This window comes from Bos indicus x Bos taurus, chromosome 5 (genome assembly GCF_003369695.1).
Source record: "Bos indicus x Bos taurus breed Angus x Brahman F1 hybrid chromosome 5, Bos_hybrid_MaternalHap_v2.0, whole genome shotgun sequence".
Lineage (NCBI taxonomy): Eukaryota > Metazoa > Chordata > Mammalia > Artiodactyla > Bovidae > Bos > Bos indicus x Bos taurus.
Genome location: NC_040080.1, coordinates 4,262,549 through 4,286,560, shown reverse-complemented (window position 1 = coordinate 4,286,560; position 24,012 = coordinate 4,262,549). Strand labels below are relative to the sequence as shown.

Below are 24,012 nucleotides of genomic sequence, written 5' to 3'. Positions count from 1 at the left end.
CTGGAAGGACTACAATTTCTATTTCTAGCCTAAAAATTACAGTTTACAATCGTTGCTCAGTGCAGTCCTCCTATGCATATTTGGGGGCTTGCATTCCCCAAAAAATACCTTGGGGATATCATATAAAATAAGCAGTTGGGGGAATTTTTAAATATTAGTAGCATTAAATAAAAGTTCTAGAAAGCCTGGCTTAGGAAAAGGAGGATTTCTTTGGCATTAAAAATTCATTCTGAGGTATATCCGATCATTCCACTGAACAAATTCAACTGTTTCAAGAAATTGTGTTTCAGTGTTATAAGCTGCTGAAGCAGATCCTCTGTAACTTTTGTGGTATACAGGTTATACATATTTTTAAGCTGTCTTTCACAGGTATGGAAAATAATATACTTTAACATTTCCCTTTTATTTTTGAATGGGTAAGATATTCACATAGTTCAAACTCCAAAAGATACAGGGCACAGAGTAAAAAATTTCCCTGGTATTGCTAGCCCCTATGACCCAGTTACCCTCCCCAGAGATGATCAATGCTGTCAATTTCTTATGTATTCTTCCAGAAATATTTTTGCATAAACAAATACACATCTCCTTTCCTCATGTTTTACACAAATGGTAACATAATAAACACTAGTCTACTTACTACTTTTTAAAAAACTGACTATATCTTGGAGTAGTCATGTATAGATTTAAGAGTTGGACTATAAAGAAAACTGATCACTGAAGAATTGATGCTTTTTAACTGTGTGTTGGAGAACACTCTTTAGAGTCTCTTAGACAGCAAGGAGATTGCACCAGTCCATCCTAAGGAAATCAGTCCTGAATATTCATTGAAAGGACTGATGATGAAGCTCTAATACTTTGGCCACCTGATGCGAAGAACTGACTCATCTGAAAAGACCCTGATGCTGGGAAAGATTGAAGGCAGGAGGAGAAGGGGACAACAGAGGATGAGATGGTTGGATGGCACCACCGACTCAATGGACATGAGTTTGAGTAAACTCCAGGAGGTGGTGATGGACAGGGAGGCCTGGCGTGCCGCAGTCCATGAGGTCACAAAGAGTCAGACACAACTGAGCAACTGAACTGAAATCTTGGAGATTATCTGACAGTTGTACATAAAGAGCTTCATTCCCTCTATTTAAGGTTATATAGTGTCCCATTTTATAAATGCATTATAACTTTACTGAACAGTCTTGGGCAAATTGTTTCCAAATTTCTTGCTACACACAATGGTTCAATAACTAAATCTTGTATATATATATCATTTCATACACATATGATTTTATGTGTATGTAAAGTTCTGAAGAAGTACAACTGCTAGACTTGCCCTTCAAAGAGTTGGCACAAATTTACATGCCCAGAGCAGTGAACCCAAGGGTCTCTTTCCCCATAAAGTGTTATTAAACTTTTTGATGTTGATCAATTTGATAAGTGAAAACAGTATTTTGGTATAGTTTTAATGGGAATTTCCCATATTTTAAGTGAGGGTGAGTTTTCATATTTAACAGCAATTATATTTCCTTTTATGAACCTAAGTTTGCTCCTCTCCCTTGTCTATTTTTCAACTTTATTTCTGTTCTTTACCTGATTGATTTGTAGCAAATTTTCTTTTTTATGAGTAGAAAATATTTTCTCTGGTTTGCCTTGTCTTTTGATTTTGCTTATAATGGTCTTTTCTATGCAGAAATGTTTATGTAAATTTATGCATAGCCATTAATAATGGCTAAAAACCACAGAAGCCTGGCAGGCTATAGTCCATGGGGTCACAAAGAGTTGGATATGACTGAGTGACTAACTTTTTCACCCATTTTTTTTAGCCTTGGGGTTGGCTTTTTTAATTTTTGGTCATATTGGAAAGGCCTTACTATCTCTGAGATTAAGAAAAAATTTCCCATAGTTTCTCTTGATACCTTTACAGTTTTATTTTTTAACATTTACATTTCTAATCCATGAATATACTGATATAAGGTATGAAGTGTAGATTCAACTATATTTTATTCTAGATGATACCCAGTTTTTTCAACCTACTGTACCCTGCATTTTTATTCTCTCTAGTTTAATATATTTAATTTTTGGAAAAACGATGTTTTCACAGATTACCAGGTAGTTAATAACATTTTTCTGGGTCTGTTTTTTTGCTACATCATATTAGAAGGGTAAAACATAAATGAAAGTGAAAGTCGCTCAGTTGTGTCTGACTCTTTGCGACCCCATGGACTGTATTCTCTAGGCCAGAATCCTGGAGTGGGTAGCCTTTCCCTTCTCCAGGGGTTTTTCCTGACTCAGGACTGAACCCAGGTCTCCCGCACTGCAGGTGGATTCTTTACCAGCTGAGCCACAAGGGAAGTCCAAGAATACTGGAGTGGGTAGCCTATCCCTTCTCCAGTGGATCTTCCCAACCCAGGAATCAAACTGGGGTCTCCTGCATTGCAGGCAGATTCTTTACCAACTGAGCTATTAGGGAAGCCCAAAGCATAAACAGATATTTCTACATATGATTTAGAGAAATAACCATCCAGTCTATGGGAAAAGGAAGCAAAATAATTGTTGTTTCTTTGCTTAAGGGAAATGGATGAAATAATCACATGTACTGAAAGAGACTCTAGATTTTAAAATTTTGTTACATAAATTTTTAAACTATTTTAAGACTGTGTTATAAATATCTTAATGACTAAACTACAGCTAGCAAAATCACTGTAATTTACATTATTATATAGTTTACATATACTGTATGTAGTTTATAAACTTACAAAAATATAATTTTGTGATGTAACTTGCAATGTTTGAACAAAGAAAATTTTAAACCACATTATCAAGACAATGGAAAGACATCAAGTCCATGGAAAACCAAAAGCACAAATTAAAAACCTCAGATGATTTCTGTGAAAATATGACATCTATCCAAACGTCTTTTGCATCCTAAAACATAGAAAATATTCTTCAAGTGGAATAATAATAATGGGAAGAAGAGTCCCTGGAACATACTTCAAAATAAAAATATGATATATAACGCTGATTAAAATTTTCAAGTAACAAAAAGAACAAAATATAGCCTAAAGGGGTAAGGCATATTACTATGAACAAGATATAAACCATCAATATATGGTGAACGAAGGAAAAGTTAAACACAGTCTTATCTTCATGTGACTTCTTTAAATTCATCACACAAATCTTCAAAAATCAATTTTACAAATATACAAAAATCAACTTCAGCATAGTTAATGAGGTAGCAAATAAGGAAGATATCTTAGTAGCTCACTTATTACACCTGCTTAAATTTAATATGGAGAAATCAATGACAGAGATCACATTAAGATTATTATAGCTACAACTACTAAAGTGTATGAGAAGTTAATCACATAAGACAAGTCAATACATTTAATACAGGAAATTCCTCTCTTTTATAAGTATAGCCTGCTATGTGTTAATTTGCAATTCTGGACATTTCACATCAAATGTGTAAACTGACTAGTAAATACAAATTGACTATCACTTTTTTGAGAGCTATTTCCTGGGCACTATAAAAGCATTTTGCATGTTATTACTTATTTAATCCTATAACTATGAAATAAGTACTATTATTTCTGCCACTTTAGATGAACAAACTAAAAGGTTTAGAAACTTGCCTAAATTTACATAATTAATTACTAAATAGTATCACTGGTCTTTTTTTTTTGCAAGTAGCTCAGTCATGTCCGACACTTTGCAACCCCTTGGACTATACAGTCCATGGAATTCTCTAGGCCAGAATACTGGAGTGGGTAGCCTTTTCCTTCTCCAGGGGATCTTCCTGACCCAGGAATCTTCCCAGCCCAGGGATCAAACCCAGGTCTCCTGCACTGCAGGTCAATTCTTCACCAGCTGAGCCAAAAAGGAAGCCTAAGAATACTGGAGTGAGTAACCTAGCCCTTCTCCAGTGGATCTTCCCGACCCAGGAATTGACTGGGGTCTCCTGCATTGCAGGCAGATTCTTTACCAACTGTCAGGGTATCTTCACCAGCTATCAGGTTCTTTACCAGCTATCAGGAAACTGGTCTTACTCCATAGTTAATGCCCTTAGGTACTATGTTATCACAAAGTAGTTTTTTAAAAAAGACTATATCAGATAATTAGAATAATTTTACACTGTTTAATTAAATACAAATTCTATTTCAATTGAGAGGAAATAATATTTTTAAAACCTAAATTATTTGAGAGACTAATATTTAGTAACCTCATTTCAATTGTGCTATTTCTATATAACTTCAAATGTGTTAAAACCTTGAATGTATAAAAGGACAGTTAGTATCTTCATTAAACTATAGAATAACTGAGAATGTAAACTAAGCACCTAAATTCTTTCCTGGTATTCAGAAATGTATGTATTATATATGTAAATACAGGGAAAATCTGAGATCCATTGTATATATAGTTAAAAAATTAACAGCTCTAGGATATCACTACAATAAATCTAACTTCCAAAATATGATTTCTGATTTGGGGAAATATTAGAGAAATTAATTTTTGAATACTTAACATTACAAAAACTACTGCAGCCATGAACATCTTAGGTTCTGTTAGTCTTCCTCACATAGGAAAACATATGAAAGCATATATAAATATTTGTATACGTAACATGTTAGTCTTACAAATACTGCTTTAAATTATCCAAAACTGCAATTTAAATCTCTTACTTTCCGTCTTTCAGGTCCAGCGAAGGCAATATGCCTTGCTTCTTCCAGAGTCTCACAGACAAGGCCATTTCCACACACAAACTGAATTACTTTCTTCAGCTGAGGAAACTGAGTCTTTATGACATCAATCATCATTTTACAGCCTTTAATCTCCCTTAATCTTTCATTGATTGGTTTGATCTAAAAGGTTTAAAAAATACTTGATATATTAGGTATATTAAAATATAAACCAAATACTCAGTACATTCTTTTTCAAAGAACATATATAAACATGACAGTAAGTGGTTAGTAGTATGCACTTATACACAATAAAAGTTAGATGAGAATCTGATGAACAATACCCCTGGCTTCATTTAATATTTTTTTAAAATACATTTCATCAAATGCCAGAAGATATAATTTCCAGATTAAATTTTATCACTAACTAGTTGGGATTAAGCAATGACTGAGAAACCCTTCCTGCTCTCAAAATCATAAAATCTAGTGGGAGGAAATACCTATTTATATACTTTCTAAAGAGTGGCATAGTAATATGGAACTCAGAAAACCATTTTAGGCTTAAATATCAGGAAAGCTTGTAGATCCCCTTTGACATGACTTAAGTTGGTTTGATAAAGAGATCAAAAGATATTTGCAATGTGTTACTGAAAACCAGAAAGTATAATTTCATTTTCATAAACAAAAACCCTATAACCAAAATATGTGTGCAGATATAAATATTACGTAAATTTTAGATACTCTTAAGACCTTTCAATACATACCTCAAAGCTCAAAATTTAGCTTGCTCCACCAATAGCTGACACATATTTACTGGACCACACACTTACAACTGAAACTTTGGGTTAGCATTTCACTGACAGAACATACGTTTCATCCTTCTCCAACATACTATGCTATAGGAGAAAATAAATTGCTGGCTAGTGGTGCACTGCTAGAGCAATGTGCTCAAAATCATTACGGTAAATTATGGCAAAACTAGATTAGGAAGAAATGATATGAAGGCAAGAAAGACAGCTACCTCTGCTGCTAAGTCGCTTCAGTCGTGTCTGACTCTGTGCGACCCCATAGATGGCAGCCCACCAGGCTCTGCAGTCCCTGGGATTCTCCAGGCAAGAACACTGGAGTGGGCTGCCATTTCCTTTTCCAGAGCATGAAAGTGAAAAGTGAAAGTGAAGTCGCTCAGTCGTGTCCAGCTCTTCATGACCCCATCAACTGCAGCCTACCAGGCTCCTCTGCCCATGGGAGTTTCCAGGCAAGAGTACTGGAGTCGGTTGCCATCACCTTCTCCAGATATTATTCTTTGCCTGTCAGTATATTAACACCAGCCATTTGAATGAATAACTGGCATCCAATCAATGACTTTGTAAATTACTACCACAGTCTCAGGCAATAAAGACATACTTTAAAAGACAGAATTTTATCACCATTAAATACTAAGGATTACAAATTTCTTACATCAAGGTAATCTAGTGCAAGGAACGTCTCAGGTTCAGCTCTTTCCTCCTTCAGAAATCGAATACAATCTTTTGCTACCTTTTCAGAGGCTACAACAATGGCAACCATGTACCGACCAAAAAGTTTAGTAACAGCCAGCTGGTATTTCTTATGAATAGGATGACACAGGTCAAGTAGTCTTCCAAACTTAGCAGGTTTCAAAAAGGAGAGAAAAACAAACACATTAGTGAGAAACGTATAATTCATTTTTTAATGCAACAAAGCAACACAGATCAAAACTAGTTTTACAAAATTATAAACATCATAATTTAACAGTCTCAAATGGAAAATGGAAATAAATTTCTGGTGGCTCAGACAGTAAAGAATCCGCCTGCAATGTGGGAGACCTCGTTTCGATCCCTGGATTGGGAAGATTCCCTAGAGGAGGGCATGGCAACCCACTCCAGTGTTCTTGCCTGGAGAATCCCAGGGACGGGGGAGCCTGGTGGGCTGCCATCTAAGGGGTCGCACAGAGTCGGACACGACTGAAGCGACTCAGCAGCAGCAGCAGTCATACCAAGGTACTAAAATATTTTACAAACCTAGTAACGAAACAGCATTCATTCATGACGTTACTTATTAAATAAGAATCTGTGAGGCATCTACTGCATGCAGGTGCTGAGCCAGACACTGGGTAAACATGCCTGAACAAAACAGATCCTCTCTAACCTCACAGAGTTTTCAGGTTAGTAGGGGAAGAAAATAAATAATCAATAATTATATGCATGTACAAAGTAAGAGTTAAAAGAGACACTGTGACTAAGCACAGAGTGCTCTGAGAATATGTAACAGGGACCAGGTTGACCTGAGAAGCCAGAGATGGCTTCCCACAGAGAACTGTTTTTCAGGATCTGAGGACGGGTCAAGAATCAGACTGAAGTTCAAAAAGTCTAGAAAACATCAGAATGCCAGCCGTCCTGTATCAATGCTCCCTAGACGTCTTTCAGATTCAATTTTACGTCTTTAGATTCTTCATTCGCTAGATTCTACTTCAGAAAAACCAATTTCTTTATGATAGATCATCATTGTCTTTAATATTTATTATCTTGTTTTTTCTTCTCAATTCAGTTATGATTAAATAAAATCTGACTTCTAGGTCAGTAGTTTGCTTTTCAGCTATGTAACCATTTCTTGCTATTTGCAATTAAAATCTGACTTCTAGGTCAGTAGTTTGCTTTTCAGCTATGTAACCATTTCTTGCTATTTGCAATTTATTAGTTCAGTAATGTTTGTTCCTGATTTGTTTTCTTAGCACTACAGTTTTTTATTTTATTCTGGTATCTGAACTTGATTTTGTGAATTCAAGCTCTTATTAAATTGTCTACAGGACAAAAAGCTTATGGGGGATTTTGTTCTGTAACTTTCTTCCACAAGGCTCTTTGACTTCTAAATGCCTTTTATTCTTTTTTTTCTTTTAATATATGTACCTATGCTGCCATACAGCTTCTCTTCACCTTTCCTACATTTAATGTGGGCAGCTCTGTGTAAACCTTTTACTTTCTGTAATGGATAACTTTTTTTGATTCTCACCTAAAACTGAGATGGTTATCTCCTCTGAGCAACAAATGATGGACCAAGTATTTTCTGTTCTATATTCTAAAGATTTTCTGATTGCCCATCACCCAAGGACTTGAACTGGAGTGGGTTACCGTACCCTCCTCCAGGGGATCTTCCTGATCCAGGAATTGAATCAGGGTCTCCTGCATTGCAGGAAGATTCTTTATCAGCTGAGCTACCAGGGATGCCCAAGGGCTTGAAAAGCAAAGGTAAATGAGAGCTGTGCTAAAGCTATGCACATATTTTACTTGAATAACTGAGTTTTATTCTTTCTTCAATTAATATCCCATACTAAGGTTTTTCTTCTTGGGGGAAAGAGAACAGATCCCATTTGGGGGGAGAGGGCTTTGAAGTGGCTTCTCAATTTAATGAAGAGCTCTAGAGCCTTCACTTCCATCTAAGAGAAGCAGAAGTCCATATTCTCTGATTCTATTTGAGTGCTAGTTTTCTACTCAGAAGGAAACAACAAAGTTTCCTTCTTGCTAGATTAGGGATATTAAGTGAGAATTCTCAGGAATTAATCAATTTATCAGTTTGCCTTGTGCAGAATTAAGAATCAGCAATGCTATATTTTAATCTTTAAAAAGAAATCCTGGACTATTACTATTTTCTGAAGGTTAGTAGAGCATGATGTATGAGCCCCTTTCCTCTTTTGGTTGTTGAACTAGTTTTTCACTAGTTTTTGTGATTTTCCTTGGTATTGGGGGAAGAATTCTGTGACCCACCCTTATTCTTCTATCATTATCTAGTAACTAACACTTAAAGAGTCAGAAAGGCAAAAAAGATGCTATAAACTAAATGAAGATGGGTGATCAGAGAAATAGGAACACCAACAGAGTGTGGTATCAAGGAGGGTTTCAAAAAGTGCAAGTGGTTAACAGTGTCAGATGCTGAAAAAAAAGGCTGTCGTGAAACAAGGAGCACACAGTGTACACTGGTGTTAGTGACAAGAGTGAGACGACAGACCCCAATACCAAAATAAATAATTCTCTGAAGTGGATACCTCACATAACAAGTTAGATATTGCTGCATTGGGGCCAATGAAATAAGCTAGTAATACTGGATGGACAGTCAGATTTAGAGAATAAAAATTCACTGTTCAAAAGTATGCCAACAATGTCCACTGAAGAAAGTACTTAAAAAAAAAACTGAAATCATGAAGAAAATGAGGTTTAAGGCTATGTGTCTACAGGGCAACAGACTATTTCATATACACATATCCTTTGGGGATATCTGGACTCTCTGGGTAATGTGTTCATATCAATGTTTCTCCCCAATAATTACTTACCTATAGACATTACTGGGGATTATACACATTTTACCCCAGTTACTATTATGCCTTAAGTATAAATAATAAAACACAAAATTTATAGGTTTCTGAAATAATAATACTTCCTAATAATTTCAAATTTTTAATCACAAATAAGAAAGCTTAGCCTTTTTATTTCAATTACCACTGAATCTGGGTAAAGTCTCTTAAGGTGTTCTAGAATCTCTGCTCTCTTTTGCTGACGTTTTCCTTCATGGGTATCAATTCCAGCATTCTGCAATTCACTTCTAATAAGATTCAACTCTTCATTAACTTCAGACATTCTTGATTTTGTTTTTTCTATTTCATTCACTAAGTTTTCCTCTTGCTCTTTTTTTTCTTTCAAGCAATTCCTATATGACAATAACAATAATACATTATACAGCAAAAAGAAAAACCAAAATTTAGGAATTGCAATACACTCTAGCCTGGCATCGCAGGGGAATGGGATAGTGCTCTATCTATTTCAAATGGTGAAAAATACAATATAATAAACCTAACACCAAACATGAGCAAAAGATACTTAAATAATTCTTGAGTCAAAAGATACATATTTCTGGATTCTGAGAAAAAAGAATAGCTCATTCACTATAACCAGAGCAATCATCATGAGCTTAACAGTAAGTAAATATCAATTAAAAAGAAATTCTTAGTGATAGAATACTTAGGTGCTGATAGTTTTCATGACATATTTTTGTTATATCAATACCAAAGGAGAGTTTTAAGTTTCACCACTGTTAAACATTTATATTTTCAAAATCTCAACCTTAAGTGGTTAATTATAATTTTTAATTATCTACCATGAAATAAAAAAACAATGGGAGAGTGAGAACATTATGATACAGGGGAAGCATTCACCACAAATATACAAGACCCCAGAGATACAGGAAAGCTGCAAGCAATTTTTTTTACTATACCTACGTGCATGTTTTTGTATACTCCTCCAACTTCTCTATTCGCTTTTTATGATCTTCTATTTGTTCCTTTATTTGTTTTATATTTTCCTATAATAGGAAATGAAATCTGAAATCAATTATAGCAACTCCAAACAAACAGTTTTTCACTAGATGCCTAGAACTTGTAATAGCATGTGTCTGTGCATGCTGTCACTTCAGTCATGTCCAATTCTTTTGTGACCCTATGGACCTTAGCCAATCAGGGTCCTCTGTGCATAGGATTCTCTAGGCAGGAATACTGAAGTGGGCTGCCATGCCCTCTTCCAGGGGATCTTTCCGACCCAGAGATCAAACCCGCATTCTCCTGCAGCTCCTGCCCTGCAGGCAGATTCTTTACTGCTGAGCCACTGGGGAAGCCTTTAATTGCATATGTTGTTCTAAATTTGAAATAAACATATATTGTTCTAAATTTGAAATATATAGATAACCATATGAAAATTCTCAGGAGAGCAAATTTTTATTTTGACAAGGCAGTATGGTAAAGAGTTTTGAGGTTTCAGGAATCAAGGTTCAAATCCTCACTCCATCATTTACTAGGTATCTATCTTCAGCAAGTTTACTCTGGTAACTTCAAACCCCAAGGGGATTATTTTCAAATATTTATATACAGTCCTCTCTCTCTTTCAAACTAACTCATTCAGTAAATATTTATTCACAGCCTACCATGTGCTAGAAACTACAGATACTATAATGAACAAGACAGAGTCTCTGCTCTCAAGGACTAAGGTCTGGTGGGAGAAACAGACAAGTAATTCCACTAGAGCGGCTCAATACTGTAACTGTATAGGAATCTAAAAGGCAACTACAGGCTTGTGGAAGGAGGACTTCACAAGTATTGCTCCATTCACTTTATCACTAAGTCCAAGGACTGTGGTAGTCTCTAATTTGTTTATCTTTAACATTTTCCCTGTCTAATTCATCCCGTGCATTACAGCAACATTAATCTGTTTTTAGTTCAGTTGCTCAGTTGTGTCTGACTCTTTGCGACCCCATGAACCGCAGCACGCCAGGCCTCCCTGTCTATCACCAACTCCCGGAGTTCACCCAAACCCATGTCCGTTGAGTCGGTGATGCCATCCAACCATCTCATCCTCTGTCGTCCCCTTCTCCTCCTGCCCTCAATCTTCCCCAGTTTCAGGGTCTTTTCAAATGAGTCAGCTTTTCAAATGAGTGACCACTTCGCATCAGGTGGCCAAAGTATTGGGAGTTTCAGCTTTATCATCAGTCCTTCCAATGAACACCCAGGACTGATTTCCTTTAGGATGGACTGGTTGGATCTCCTTGCAGTCCAAGGGACTCTCAAAAGTCTTCTCCAACACCACACTTCAAAAGCATCAATTCTTTGGTGCTCAGCTTTCTTTATACTCCAACTCTCACATCCATACATGACCACTGGAAAAACCATAGCCTTGACTAGACGGACTTTTGTTGACAAAGTAATGTCTTTGCTTTTGAATATGCTGTCTAGGTTGGTCATAACTTTTCTTCCAAGGAGTAAGCATCTTTTAATTTCATGGCTGCAGTCACCATCTGCAGTGATTTTGGAGCCCAGAAAAATAAAGTCAGCCACTGTTTCCCCATCTATTTGCCATGAAGTGATGGGACCAGATGCCACGACCTTAGTTTTCTGAATGTTGAGCTTTAAGCCAAATTTTTCACTCTCCTCTTTCACTTTCATCAAGAGGCTCTTTAATTCTTCTTCACTTTCTGCCATAAGGCTGGTGTTATCTGCATATCTGAGGTTATTGACATTTTTCCCGGCAATCTTGATTCCAGCTTGTGTTTCCTCCAGCCCAGCGTTTCTCATGATGTACTCTTCATAGAAGTTAAATAAACAGGGTGTATACAGCCTTGACATACTCCTTTTCCTACTTGGAACCAGTCTGTTGTTCCATGTCCAGTTCTAACTGTTGCTTCCTGACCTGCATATAGGTTTCTCAAGAGGCAGGTCAGGTGGTCTGGTATTTCCATCTCTTTCAGAATTTTCCAGTTTTTTGTAATCCACACAGTCAAAGGCTTTGGCATAGTCAATAAATAATCTTACTCCTTTACTAAGTGATCTAGAACCAGGAGTTGCCACAAAGCAAGTCACAATAAATTTAAGAAAACTAAAACCATATCAAGCATGTTTTCTGACCACAACCGAGACTAGAAATCAAACAGAAGGAAAAAACTGCCAGAAAACAAATATGTGGAGACTAAACAGTTATTATTAAACAACCAATGGATCACTGAAGAAATCAAAGAAGAAATTTTTTAAAAACACCTAGAGACAAAATACAATGATCCAAAACCTATGGAATGCGCAAAAGTAGTCCTAAGAGGGAAGCTTATAGTGATTTAAGCTGAGGTCGGAGAAGGCAATGGCACCCCACTCCAGTACTCTTGCCTGGAAAATCCCATGGACGGAGGAGCCTGGTAGGCTGCAGTCCATGGGGTCTCGAAGAGTTGGACATGACTGAGCGACTTCACTTTCACTTTCACACACTGGAGAAGGAAATGGCAACCCACTTCAGTGTTCTTGCCTGGAGAATTCCAGGGACAGCAGAGCCTGGTGCGCTGCTGTCTGTGGGGTCGCACAGAGTCGGACACGACTGAAGCGACTTAGCAGCAGCAGCAGCAGCAGCTCTGAATGGGAGAGGTTTGCAAACAGTATATGTGCTAAGCGGTTAACATCCAAAATGTACAAAGAACTCATACAACTCAACATAAAAACAAGAAGTAATTAAAAAATGGGCAGGTTATCTGAATAGACATTTTTCCAAGGAAGACATACAGATAGCAGGTGCATGAAAAGATGCTCAATATCATCAGAGAAATGCAAGTCAAAATCACAATGAGATATCATCTCATCCCTGTCAGAATGGCTGTTATCAAGAAGACAAGTATTGGCAAGGATATGGAGAAGAGTGAACTTTCATGCACTACTGGTGGGAACGTAAATTGGTGCAGCTACTATGGAAAACAGTATGGAGATTCCTCACAAAATAAAAATATAACTATCATGTGACCCAGCAATACCAATCCTAGATATTTTTGTGAAGAAAAAAGTAATTAGAAAAGATATGCACTCCCATGTTCACTGCAGTATTATTTACAATAGTCAAGATAAGGAAGCAACCTAAATGTCCATCGATAGATGAATGTATAAAGATGTGGTATATTATATATACAATGGAATATAACTCAGCCACAAAAAAGACAGACAAAAAGACCAAAAAAAGACATTGTACAAATGAAGAAATCAAAGTTCAAAGAAGTGAAATGATTTAGCTATATCAACACAGTCAGTGACAGGACAAGACTGGATGGAAGCCAAGTCTCTCTTACTCTAAGGCAGAATAGTATAATGCCGTCTTGATGGTTACCTCTCATGTAGACTATGAAGCTCCTCTTGGGCTATGTCCTTAGTATTTCCAAATGACCTTTCACTTATACTATTTGTTTTTTTTTCCCTTTAGTTATACTCCTCCTAACCTCAATGGAAGAACAGACAACAGCATCTGCCTGTGCCTATCATTATGTTGTTGTTCAGTTGCTAAGTCATGTCTGACTCTTTGTGACCCCGTAGACTGCAGCACACCAGGCTTCCTTGTCCTTCACTATCTCCCAGAGTTTGCTCAAACTCCTGTCCATTGAGTCGGTGACGCCATCTGACCATCTTATGTTTTGTCGCCCCCTTCTACTCCTCCCCTCAGTCTTTTTCAGCATCAGGGTTTTTTCCAATAGGAAAGGTCTTCACATCAGGTAGCCAAAGTAGTGGAGCTTCAGCATCAGTCCTTGTAATTAATATTTAGGGTTGATTTCCTTTAGGATTGGCTGGTTTGATCTCCTCGATGTCCAAGGGACTCTCAAGAGTCTTCTCCAACACCACAGTTCAAAAGCATCAATTCTTTGGAACTCAGCCTTCTTTATGGTCCAAGTTTCACATCTGTATGTGACTACTGGAAAAACCATAGCTTTGACTATATGGACCTTTGCTAGTAAAGTGATGTCTCTGATTTTTAATACACTGTCTAGGTTTGTCATAGCTTTCCTTCCAAGGAGTAAGCATCTTTTACTTTCAAGGCTGCAGTCACCATCCGCAGTGATTTTGGAGCCCAAGAAAATAAAATCTGCCACGGTTTCCACTTTTCCCCTTCTATTTGCCATGAAGTGATGGGACTGGATGCTATGATCTTAGTTTTATGAATGCTGAGTTTTAAGCCAGCTTTTTCATTCTCCTCTTTCACCTCTGTCAAAAAGCTCTTTAGTTCCTCTTTGTTTTCTGCCTATCATTATACAAGTATGCATAAAATGCTTACTGACTACATGAAGGAAGACACTATTTTCATATGTTATTTTTATCAGTTTCTTTACACTTTTATTTTACTTATTTGGCTGTGCTCAGTCTTCACTGAGGCACGTGGGTTTCTCTCTTAAATTTGGTGCATGGCTTAGTTGCCTCACGGCATGTGGAATCTTAGTTCCTCAACCAGGGATTGAACCTACATCCCCTACACTGGAAGGCAGAGTCTTAACCACTGACCCACCAGGGAAGTCCTTACACTGTCTATATCTTAGACTATGAAAGAGGACCTAAATAGTGCTAAGCAGTCTAACAGGTAATCCAGAAAATTTAATTAATTCCTTATATCTGATGTAAAACCATTTATATACTGAAAAACAAATATAAAAAGGGAATAAAATTTCATGAAAAATAATTCTAAATCATTTATTACACAAACCAAGGTACCTGAACTTCTCCATGTCTCCTCTTTTCAAATGCCCATCTTTCTTCATCAGACCTCTGTTCCCACTGCAGCTTTTCCAACTGTTGGGTCATTATAGCCACTTTCTTTCTTACCTGTTCCTTAAGTTCTTTATATTGAACCAGCTGTATAAAAAGCATTTAAACATTGATAATTCATTTAAAGAAGTGTGAGAGGAAATTCTTTCTATGATATTCTTTACTAGCAGATAATTAAACTTATCAAAAATGTTTTATTTGAATTATATCATAATTAGCCATCTTCTCCAGCTAAGATAGCATGAACACAAAATGAACATCTTATTTTAAACTGTTTAGATAGATCAACAAGGTATTCAAAACCAACTCTATAAGGTCTCTGGAAGAAATTCTGTAAGAGAAAGCACATTAAAACTCATTAATGGTCCAGAAGTAAGAGGAGTTCAGAGAAAATTATGTATTTTTATATCTATACAGTCTCAATTATTTTAGCATATATATTGTGAAATAAAGTTATCATAAAATTAATGAAAGAAATAAATAATAGAAATTTAGTTGAAAGAATGTTTGAAAACTTTGGATTATAAATTTCTGGATATCTATTATTGACTTATATCTTATATACTAAATTGGATATTCATTAATCACTTAACATTTTAAACAATCTTAACCAATTTCCCTCCTGTCAATTAAGTGATCATGTCTCTTCAAAGCCACATATAATCTGACTTTTAAGTTTTTAAAATATTCATGAGGAAAAAATAATTACCTTAAGAACATATGAATATAATTATGTTTTTAAGGTAATTATTTTTTCCTCATGAATGTTAATTACCTTAAAAACATATGAATATAATTCCATAAAATGAACCATGTAATCTTGCTGAAGTATTTTCTATGACTTTAGTTAACTCACAAATGTTACGATGTCATCTACTTTTATAAAGGAAAAATAGCCTAGTGTAAAAATTAAATTTAGGTTCTCCATATAGGCTGAAAAATCAAAATCCCCATAATTTAAATTCTGCGGCAATCTCTTAAAATAATCAGAAAGAGAAGTCATCCTTTAAATTCTAATCAAAAGGAGAAGCTGAAACAGTAGAAACAAATGATTTCCCACATGCCAACTTTTTCACCTGACCAGCTTCTAGTTCAATGTCTCGTCCTTTATGTAACATTTCTTCCTCAATCTGCTTTTCAAAACTTCTCCATGCACCATCTAAATCAGCCAGCTCTGTCTCCAAGGCTTTTATGTCATCTTCCTGTTTAGAACATTGTTTCTCACTGTCCTTTATTGATTTTTTAGCCATATCTAATTTCTTGAGGTGGTGAGAAGTGTTTTCTTTAGCTTTAATGTATTGAGGCCTCTTCTGATTTAACAGTGCTTCAAGAGATCTAAAAAGAAAAATAAACTTTGCTTTAAAGGAAAATCTTATATAAAAGCAAGAAGCTCTTCTGATCAAATTATACATTTAAAAAGAAATGCTAAATAGTGACTTTCAGAGACTGTAAGCAGATCAGTGATTGCCAAGTAAGAGGCAAAATCAAATAGGTGAAGCACTGGGGAATTTTTAAAGAGTGATAAACTACTCTGTATGATTCTGCAGTGATGGACACATGACATCATGCATTTGTCAAAACCTACAGAAATTTACAGCTCCAAGAGCAAACTTTAATGTACACATTTAAAAAAAAATTCACTTAGAAGGCGAGGGATCCCAGATAAAATATAGAAAGTGACAGAAGAATCTAACTGTAGTACAAATGTATGAAACCACCTTACTGAAGAGGATAAGGGGAAACGTGTTAACCTAAATAATACTGGAAATGACCAGAGCCCATAAAATAAAAAGCAAAAATAATTATACACAAGCCTTGTACTCTAGTTGATAAATTTGCTTCCCACAAGGACATGGTTTAATAATTCTAGTACTGCCATGCATGATTACTGGAATTGAACAATTAAGCAAATGAATATCATGTGGGACTTCCCTTATAGTCCAGTGGTTAAGACTCCATGCTCCCACTGCAGGAGGGACAGGTTCAATCCCTGGTCAGGGAATTAAGATTCCACATGCTATGTGGCACAGCCAAAAAGCCCCCCAAAAACCATCAATAATGATGGCAGGCTGATACTATATTAGATAGATGATTTAATAATATAACATATATATTTTTAAAATTTATGGTAGAGTCTATTTATTTACTGGCCACACCATGTGGTTTGTGGGATTTTAGTTCCCCAACCAGAGTTTGAACCCCGGCCCTCAGCAACAAGAACAGAGAGCCCTAACCACCAGACCACCAGGGAATTCCCTGATATGATACGCTGACATTCCTGATGTACTATGATAATGATCGCATTTTACCTCTGTGGTCTTCTTCCCCAAAACCCATAAACTGGTCTAATTATGAGAAAAGTAACAGAGAAATACTAATTGAGATACAGTCTCAAAAAGCTTCACCAATGCTTCTTAAAACTGTAAAGGATACCAATAACAAGGTTTAAGTCTGAAACTGTCACAACCAAGAGGACCTTAAGAAGACATGATGACTAAATATAATATGGTATACTGGATCAGAAAAAGAACATTAAGTCAAACATTAAAAAATGAACCAAGTATGGAATTTAGTTAATAATAATGAATAAATATGGGTTAATTAATTCTGACAAGTGTAGCATACTAATAATGTAAAATGTTATTTGTTGTTCAGTCGCTAAGTCGTGTCTGACTCTTTGCAACCTCATGGACTGCAGCACGCCAGACTTCCCTGTCCTTCACTACCTCTGGGAGTTTGCTCAAACTCACTTCCATTGAGTTGGTGATGCCATCCAACCATCTCATCCTCTGTAGCCCCCTCCTCCGCCTGCTATAAGTGAGAGAAATTTAGTGTGGGGAATATGGGAACTCTCTATACTATCTTTATAATTTTTTGTATATCTAAAAGTATTCCAAAGTAAAAAATCTATTTAAAAAATCAATTTTCAAAGCATCACAATATTTCTATCAATCTAAATAAAATCCAACTGTTAATAATGATTTTGAAAACTCACTTTAATTCTTTTTGTGTTTGTTGTAGTTGTCTGCTCAACATTCCATGTTCCTTTTTCTTGGCTTTAACTATGTTTTCATGATGAGAAAGAGACTCTCTTGTGACACTCAAATTCTTATTCACACGCTCTAACTCAGTGTATAAAAAATTAATTTTTTTCTCATTGTGATACAGTCGGAAAAGCTGCAGTTGTATCTTGTTAATTTTCAGTTCTTCAAGGAGATTCTGGTAACGGTCTGCCTACAACAGTGAAATTCAACAACAGTTAAGACGGAGTATATTTTACATTGACCTTTCATAAACTCAACTAGAGTACTAATAAATGATCTCTAATGAATTTTCATTTATGTCATTAACAAATGATATTCTTGCCCAAAGTACCATTATTTGGATAAGGCTTCTGCATATACTTCTATAATAAACCATTAAAGGATTTTATATTCATGCACACAGTGGTATGGTGGTAAGAACCATTTGTTAGTCACTCAGTCATGTCCAACTCTTTACAACCCCATGGACTATAGCCCACCAGGCTCCTCTGTCCATGGGATTCTCCAGGCAAGAATACTGGAGTGGGTTGCCATTTCCTTTTCCAAAAGAACTATCTGGGGCACCCACTAACTGAGTCCTGTCCCACTTCTGTCTTGACCTCAGAAGTTTGGCAAGCAAGTCTGACACCAGCTTCCCCATTTGTAAACTAAAGGAAGTAATATCACTTTTAAAGTTTCTAGCCATTTTCAATTCAAAGATTCCAGGTAAAATTTCTTCTATAGAATGTAATTTTTTCTATGAATAGAACAAATAGGATTGTTAAAGTTCTAAATTATATGTGAGATGGGAGAATTTCCTGAGTATTTGTACCATTGAAAGTGAAAGTGAAGTCGCTCAGTCGTGTCCGACTCTTTGTGACCCCATGGACTGTAGCCTACCAGGCTCCTCCCTCCATGGGATTCTCTAGGCAGGAGTAATGGAGTGGGTTGCCATTTCCTTCTCCAGGGGATCTTCCTGACCCAGCGATTGAACCCGGGTCTCCTGCAGTCCAGGCAGACGCTTTAACCTCTGAGCCACCAGGGAAGCCCAAGTGTACCATTAGTAAAGAAAAAAGGAATGTTCTACCTTATGAAGAAAGCTCTTAATCAATGAAATATTCCAAGTAACAGGTAAACAGCAATCTGCCAGGATGTTGTTAAAAATAATCATGAAGTTGGACTATTCTAACTATCCTTATAATGTTTAAAGTTATGCAATTCTACTCTGCTATAAGCTGTTTTAGTGTATTACAAAAACTATAGTTTGACTTGCACTTACACCACCATCCCTTTCCACTGACAAAACCAAGAACACACACACACATAAAAATCTGAAGAAGCAGAGAAATATCACTAATAAGGAACACGTCTACCTTTCATTTATTTTTTCAAATATTTATTAACTGGCTATTGTGTGCCAAGCCCTCTTCTATGTGCTGTAAAATATGGTAGGGAATAAGGTAGAAACAGTCTCTGCTCTTCTTAGATTACAACCAAGTTATCCTAGTGGGGCAAGGAGGGAAGCAGAGTCAGAGAATAAATAAGCAATAAATAATACACAAGATAATTTCATACAGCAAAATATGCTACAAAAGAAACAAAATAGGGTAATGCAATAGAACCAGGGAAGGGATGCTAATTTAGATTGGGCAAGTGGACAGCAAATGTCTGCCTGAGAAAATGGCTTCTTTATGAAAACTTCAATGAGAGTATTAGCCATGTAAAAATCAGGCACACAATTATCTAGGCAGAGGAAACAGCAAAAGCTCTAGGACACAAGGGAATGTGGTATTTTCAATAAATGATAAAGGTCAATGTGGCTGAAGAGTAGAGGAAGTTGAAGTTTCAGAGGTGAACAAGAGGCAGATCAGCAGGCTGGGAAGGGAGACTAGATTCTCAGTGCAGTGGAAAGCATTGCTCCAGAAGAGGTTTTATGCAAAACAATGACAAAATCTACTTTGCATTTGATAAAAGAATACTCTAAAGGCAACAGTTTACAAGGCGCTACAGCAGGCACTGTGAAGGGCACCAAGAGGTACCACAGAACAGCATTTACAAAGTGTGACCACGGCCTCCTAGAGTTCCCCAACACCCTTTCATGGAGCCCCTGAAATCAAAACTGTTTTCCTAATAATACTCAGATTTCATTTGTCTTTTTCACTGTGTTGACATTTGCACCAATGGTGTAAGAGCCAAAGGAGGGTAAAGTTCCTAGGTCTTAGCACAGGTTCAACACAAAAACAGATATGAGAATTCACCAGTTTTCTATTAAGTCAGATATTCATGAAATTATACAAGGTAAAACAATACCACTCTTCTAATTATTTGGTTTTATAAAACTCAGTTTACTTTTCATAAAAATATGCTACTTATGTTAACATACAATGAGTTTATTATTGTTATTTTTACAAAAATAAATCATCAAAATATAATTTTTAAATGTCTCAGTTTTAATTTCAAATACAATAAACATTGATAGATAACTCTTTGGGGTCCTCAATAATTTTTAAAGTATAAAAGCATAAGATCCAAAAATCTGAGGCCCTCTGCCATATGAGATATAAATCCTTCAAGTTTAATTTTAGTTGGGAAAATCAGACACCTTTGCAGCTCAAGTTGTCCTGCCTATTTTGCAGAAAGAAACCCAAACTGGAAAATATACCAAAAAGTTTATCTTTGATGAATAATGGGCTTTATTTAAGTTACTAAAAGAATTATTTTAGTAACCCCAAACCAATACTTACAATTCTAATACAGGTTTTGTATGCAACACTTAATTGGCTACCTCATGACATCTTACCTCTTCTTTCTCTAATTTTGCATGTTTGCGCTCTGCAGCTACATTTTTTTTCTTATTAAAATTAAATTGTGCATCTTCTTCGGCTTTGTGTAACTTTCTTTTCTTTTCCTCGTATTCTCCTATAAGCTCTCCTGAAGTGCTGATTTCCTCAAAAAACTGGGTTCTTTCTTTGGGTTTTTTCATTGAAATTGACTCCACAGTTCCCTTTCAAAAATAGTTAAGCACACCAACATATAAAATATAGTGATACATTTTCAAAATCATGAATAAAACAAAATACTATTGCTACTTACCTGAAAAACTAAACAGTTCCGTGCTTTGACTATTATGCCTATCTTTTCCAGCTCTGTGATATAAGCAGAACGACTCATAGGATTATCATTAAAACTATATTCTGAGCATCCTCCTAAAATAAAAGAACAAATGCTGTTATGGGAAGTATAAATACCAGATATGTATCAACAACTATTGAAATGGCCAATTATGGCAGTAATATACATGTTAAAAAATGCATTTAATCAATCAACAAATGCTGAGTGTCTACTACATGTCAAGTAGTATTCTACAGTAGTGAACATAACAGACAAAAGTCTGATCTCAAGCTTATATCCTAGTGATGGAGGCAGGCAAAAATGAGATAGGTAAGTAAAATAAATATCATGTAGGAAAGTGTTAAGTGCTGAGTAAAATGGAGGTAGGAAAGGGGTATGGAAGTCTCTGTGTAGGAGAGAGAGGCATTGCTATTTTAAATAAGATCGTTTAATGGTCTAAGTGTTTGTGTCTCCACTGAATTCATGCGATGAAATCCTAAACCCAAAAGTGATGGTGTTAGAGGGTGAGGCCTTTAGGAGGTGATTAGATTATGATAGTGGAGCCCTCATTAATAGTATTAGGGTGCTTATAAAATAAAAAGGTCCTACAAGGCTCCCAAGTCCCATCCACAAATGGTAAGTCTGCAACCGGAAGAGAACTTTCATCCAACCATGCTGGTACCTCATCTAGGACTTTTAAAAAACAACCAAGAGGCATCTATTTACAGAAGCCCTGTAAAATCCTAGCATAAATAGAAATATATATATATATATGTAACTCTGAATCTTATTTACTCAGGAAATACAAGGATTTGTGAATAAATCCTAACAAAATAAAAAGTCAAATATTTCATGCGATTTGCTTTTTGGTGGTAGGAAAAACTTTCTATACAAACCAAAAATATGCATTTATAGTTACTTCATCACTACGAAAACTAGATAAAGATACATAAAGAATCTCAGGAAGAACTTTTATGATATCACCACCTTTGAGGTAAACTCCTTCTTTCATTTTTAAACTAATAACCAGGGAGAAAAACCGCTATCTGACAGTAGGGGAATCTGAATAAATATGTCTGCTTAAAGAAAAGTCCAGTGGAGAATCAAAATAGGTTCTATTATTTGCTTCTGATATCTGCTATCCCAAGAAAAAAAATACCTCGGATAGTCCTTGCAAATGTCTTCTCTTCTCCACTTTCTTCCAAATATACAATTTTCACACTTGCAGAAGAAGAAACAGGTTTTCCAATGTGTGCTCCATGAATGAGTTCTTGAATATTTTTTACTCTTAAATTAGCTATTTTTTCTCCCATTACAAAACTAAGTGCATCCATTACATTAGATTTCCCTGGGGAAGGAAAGACAGGAAAAAAGTTATTTATTTTTAATGATAAAAAGTCTTGCCCAGTGCCAAAGGAACCAGGCTACTAAGGAAAGTGAAATACAACTGATGTGCTCGTGCTAAGTCACTCTCAGGAAGTGAACCAGTGCCCCTTGCAATGGAAGCAGCATGGAGTCTTAACCCTTGGACCACCAGGGAAGTCCCTCCACCACTTTCTGTTAAGAATGTATCACTGTGCCTAAACTGTATCAACAATATGATCTAGGCTGAACATGTGCTTTCTTTCTCAGAGTCTGGAATTTGGGGGAATGGAGGTGCTTATGTGACCATTCCCTAATATAAATCCTCAGAGTTGAGTCTTTAATGAGTTTTTGGTTAACATCTCATATATGTTGTCACAACTAGTTGCTGGAAGAATTAAGCCTGTCCTGCGAGACTTCACTGAGGGAGGATTCATGGAACCTTGCAACTGGTTTCCTAGAGCTCCTCATGTGCCTTTTCCCTTTGTGGAGGTTTCTTTGTTTCCTTTCACTGTTATGAGTAACCATCCTGGGTACAACTATATGCTGAGTCCTATGAGTCCTCCCAGTGAATCACCAAAACTGGGGGTATCTTGGTAACTCCCAGCTCAAATGGAAAACTGTTTTGCAACCATGAGCACATAGTACAGAACAACTTCCAAGGTGCGGCGTCATTTCAACTACAACTCTCTCTGTTTAATGTTTTTTCTTTTTCACATTCATTCCCTCATGTCCACAAGCAATTTAAATTTCTAGTGCCAAAAGCAGAAAGAGTAACATAGAAGAATACTGCAAATCACTGGAAATATGGCTGAGTTTAGAAGTTCACTGTCTTTTTTAAAAGAACTAGAAATGGTTAAAAATGCTGCAAATATATTTAGCTAAGTTTCAGTTAACTAACAGGTATGAAACATGGCTTTTTGAGGGGTTAATCGATAATCTGCAGATTGAAAGCTATTGTAAGACGGTTACATATACAGAAAGTGAAAGTCGTTCAGTCAAGTCTGACTCTGCAACCTTGTGGACTATTCAGTCCATGGAATTCTCCAGGCCAGAATACTGAAGGGGTAGCCTTTCCCGCCTCCAGGGGATCTTCCCAACCGAGGTATCAAACCCAGGTCTCCTACATTGCAGGTGGATTCTTTATCATCTGAGCCACAAGGGAAGTCCAAGAATACTGGAGTGGGTAACCTATTCCTTCTGCAGGGGATCTTTCCCACCCAGGAATTGAACAGGGGTTTCCTGCATTGCAGGTGGATTCTTTACCACCTGAGCATATGTAGGTTACATATACAGAACATTAACTGAAGTTATTAAGTCTGATGATAACAGAATTAAACAGAAATTAGTGTTATCAATCCTTATTTAAAATCTGCCTAAAATAAATACTTCCCCACCCACGTCCAAGGTAAGGAGCAGCGGCTGCACTCCACTGGAGCAGCCATGAAGAGAGACCCCAGGTCGAAGGTAAGAGAAACCCAAGTAAGATGGTAGGCACTGAGAGAGGGCATCAGAGGGCAGACAGATGGAAACCACAATCACAGACAGCTAGCCAATCTGATCACATGGACCACAGCTTGTCTAATTCAATGAAACTAAGCCATGCCATGTGGGGCCACCCAAGATGGGTGGGTCATGGTGGAGAGGTGTGACAGAATGTGGTCCACTGGAGAAGGGAATGGCAAACCACTTCAGTATTCTTGCCTTGAGAACCCCATGAACAGTATGAAAAGGCAAAAAG

The 24,012-nt window shown here is 36.5% G+C and overlaps 1 protein-coding gene across 1 annotated transcript in view; it reads right to left on the bottom strand.

The window, feature by feature from the left end:
• SMC1B (structural maintenance of chromosomes 1B) overlaps positions 1-24,012 on the bottom strand; it is an 82,287-nt gene that overhangs the window by 50,993 nt on the left and 7,282 nt on the right. The window contains exons 2-11 of the mRNA XM_027543510.1: positions 22,069-22,257; positions 20,892-21,004; positions 20,599-20,802; positions 17,771-18,009; positions 15,852-16,110; positions 14,722-14,862; positions 9,952-10,034; positions 9,176-9,383; positions 6,126-6,311; positions 4,671-4,850 (exon numbers count right to left, since the gene is read on the bottom strand). Coding sequence (XP_027399311.1) covers positions 4,671-4,850; positions 6,126-6,311; positions 9,176-9,383; positions 9,952-10,034; positions 14,722-14,862; positions 15,852-16,110; positions 17,771-18,009; positions 20,599-20,802; positions 20,892-21,004; positions 22,069-22,257 — 1,802 coding nt within the window. The remainder of the gene's footprint in view (positions 1-4,670; positions 4,851-6,125; positions 6,312-9,175; positions 9,384-9,951; positions 10,035-14,721; positions 14,863-15,851; positions 16,111-17,770; positions 18,010-20,598; positions 20,803-20,891; positions 21,005-22,068; positions 22,258-24,012) is intronic.